This window comes from Drosophila ficusphila, unplaced genomic scaffold (genome assembly GCF_018152265.1).
Source record: "Drosophila ficusphila isolate 14025-0441.05 unplaced genomic scaffold, ASM1815226v1 contig_106, whole genome shotgun sequence".
In the NCBI taxonomy this organism is placed as follows: Eukaryota; Metazoa; Arthropoda; class Insecta; order Diptera; family Drosophilidae; genus Drosophila; species Drosophila ficusphila.
The window spans coordinates 4,412,338-4,415,577 of record NW_025063993.1 but is presented as its reverse complement, the minus strand read 5'-3'; the positions used below and the strand labels follow the sequence as shown (position 1 = coordinate 4,415,577).

The following is a 3,240-nucleotide window of genomic DNA, read 5'->3' as shown; positions in this document are numbered from 1 at the left end:
GTTGGCCGGGTCCAGATCCCCTCGCCGTGTAGGTGTTCATTAATGGTTGACCGACCTGTCTGCTCTGCTCGCCCCGGTTTCAGCGATTTCTTCGATTTCAGCGATTTCTGCGATTTATGCTAATGCCCGTCACCTGCTCGACCACTTGGCGAACTCGGGGCCAGCGGACCGATCAATAATCTGGGATAGGAATATAAGAGATTTGTGGTCCGTTTAATGGTTTCTTAACTCGCTGTGTTTGGTGTTTCGTCATGTCTTTGGCTAAAGGAGATATTTCTACGATGTAACATTGTAAACACTGTGGAACCTGAGTTCTTAGCTTTGGGTAAAGGAAATAAGTAGAATTTGTTGATAAGACTGCGAAGATTTGTATTAAGATCAACAATATTAATTAAACTTGATTAACGATAGACAAAACATATATTGTCACTGTTTTTAATAAAACATTATATTAATTTACAAAACCATTAAAAATTAAAATACATTTTGAAAAGCAAACAACACATTTTCTTATCGTTTTCTAGCTACTAAAAATGTTGAACAAATTACTTGAACAAATTACAAACTAGATAAGTATATGTTAAAATACTTTATGTTGAAATATCTTTCGCGCTTTACATCAACTGCACCGTAAATCAAGATTTTCCTTTCCCCCCATAAATCCTATTCTAATATTTTTGATTGACAATGCTGCCAGAGTGGGGAGAAGGATGGATTCCGTGGCCCCTCGTTCTCGTTGTTTCTTTGGGGTTTCTGAGCCGAGTCAAAGCACCATCTAATGTCATGGCTCGCTGAGGACAGCGAACTGTCACTTGACGTTACGTTCGTGTGCTGCTCCATTTGACAAAAGGGAAGCCCAGGAGCTGTCGGCTCCTTGGCAGTTTTCCGCTTCCATTTGTGGCACGGGGCGCAGGCGCAGGAGCACGCTTTCCCCCACGGGCCACAGAACATGTGTTGCATATTACTTGGAAAATGCCTCGAATTGTTTGCGGCTTGCAGATGGTTGTCTGTTTAGATACCACTTTTTGGTAGGGTATATGCAAGATTTTATTTGATTATAAGAGGATTATATTTGCTAGCTGTATGACTTTATCAAATGTATTCCATTTAATCTACACTATGTTATATTATTGAATCTGTTCGAAATAAATCAACAGAATATATATACTCAAGTATTAACTAAAAAGATTGAATTGGACTTATTATATATAATTATATTATATTTTAACAATTTTAATTTTAAACACGTTTTAACGAAAAAATTAAAATTTGATTCTTAAAATTTCTTTCTTTAATTGTTTCTGCGAAACTAAATAAATTTGTTTTGTAAACGGTACTTGAAGGTCTCAACCATTTGTTCTTCCATTTTTTGGGGGCGAAACGGGTGGATAGACCCATGGCAAGACCCCCTTGAAAAGCGGGCAATGAGAAGTTGAAGTGACGTTTTCATTTTTCGGAAAATCCCCTCTCATTTGACTTTTCCTATTTATAGGTTGTGGCAGGCGCGTGGTGTCCCCTATTTTCTGAACCTCCTCCCCCTGAAACAAAGCCGCTTTCCCCCATCGGATCTTGAATGAATTTGTTATAAATATAAACTATCGCGCCCTCTGCTCTGGCACACACTTTCTGGGGAAATCCATCCGTGAAAATGTAAAATATCTCCTGCTGAGTTTAGTTTTTCTGGCATTGCGCACTTTTTGTGCTGCTTGTTTTGTATTTCGTGTCTTTTGTCTTCGCGTTCTCGAGTCGCTGCTGTCTTTTGTTTATAACTTTTCAATTAATGCTTTATTATCGCTCTTTTTTGGGGATTTTCCCCCAAATTTTGATGATCTGTTGATGGGACTTCGGTGGAATTCTTGGTGCCGACATCTGGCAGGGGAAGGTGAAGTGAAGGCGATTCCGACAAATTGAATTATTTTAGTTAGATTTTCAACACGAAGAATTAATGGGGGTAAAAACAAGGAAGGCATTACAACCTATTAAGTCAAGTAAATAGATTCATTTTTTGTTGTGATTAGTTTAAGTTAACTTCCACTAAAATATACAAATATACATTTTATATAGTTTTTCCCATATTTTGTATTTATACAAGCAATCAACTGGACAAAAATTTAGCTTAACCAAAAAGATATGGATCCCTAAAACATTGATGCCAATAACAAAGATCAAAGCAAGGCCGTTAATTGATATTGACATAGCATTATAGAACACGAAAATCGCGTGCTAAAATAAAGCTAATATTCCTATAAATAGGATAGACACAAAAAAACCGACCGACAGTTCAAAATGAAGTGGCTCGTGATACTTTTGATACTCCAATTGCTGCAGAACATAAAGGTAACCATTACAATTGGAGAGTTGAATTAATTTTTAAGTAATTATTTCAACAGTGCGAACAATCCTATGAGGTGACCAATGAACAACTTGATCCCTTCGAGGGCGATTCAGAGACATTGGTGTTCTTCGATAAAATAAAAACCGTGGGACGGGAAAGAGCTCTCAACGGCTCCTTCAGGTTCGCTGGCGAGATGAACAACGACGACTTTAAGGTTTCAGTGGAACTTTATTCGAGTCCCAACGGAGATGGAAACTTCAAGAGGATGGCCATGGATGTGCCCCAAACGAGCATTTGCGAATGCTTCAAAAAGTTCTACGTTCAGTTTGTACAACCTTCTGTGAAAACTGGGGAGACCACGAATTTCCCCGTGGTCGATGATGACTTCTGTCCCATCCCAGAAGGCGAATTTTACCTCAAAAATATCCTCTTTAACACCGAAGATTGGCCGTCGCAAGTTCCTCGAGGAATTGTCAAAGCTATTATTACTTTCTTCAATAATGACAAAAATGTCGGAGGACTAATAGTGGTTGTCAAAATTGAGGATCGACAGAGGTAGAGTAAATCTTGAAGAGTATTTTGATTTTACTGAACTTTTGTGGAGATTGAAGATGATACGAATTATATCAAACAATTAAAGTCTTTTAAAGCAGATAATTTTTCTCTTTTTTGTTTTTGTAAAGTTCACAGTGGGTATTTTATGAAGTATTACCAGATGTGTGTCTTAAATTATTGCATTTAAATGGAAACATTTAGTTTCAGAACAGAAAGTTAAAACAAACTTGGGAAAATTGTGTGTAAGTTTTTAAATGTATCAAACCTGTTTTTAAAAGATATTTTGAAATATTTACACTTTTACGGGATGTGAGATTTGTAGTTAATTATTAAAAATGGAAATTCAATTG

General features: G+C 37.0%; 1 protein-coding gene across 1 annotated transcript; it reads left to right on the top strand.

The window, feature by feature from the left end:
* Positions 1–2,232: 2,232 nt before the first annotated feature.
* LOC108099785 lies at positions 2,233–2,987 on the top strand. Its single transcript, XM_017203414.1, has 2 exons — positions 2,233–2,337; positions 2,391–2,987. The coding sequence occupies exons 1-2, from the start codon at positions 2,287–2,289 to the stop codon at positions 2,892–2,894; spliced, it is 555 nt and encodes a 184-aa protein (XP_017058903.1). The 5' UTR covers positions 2,233–2,286; the 3' UTR covers positions 2,895–2,987.
* The last annotated feature ends 253 nt before the right edge of the window (positions 2,988–3,240 follow it).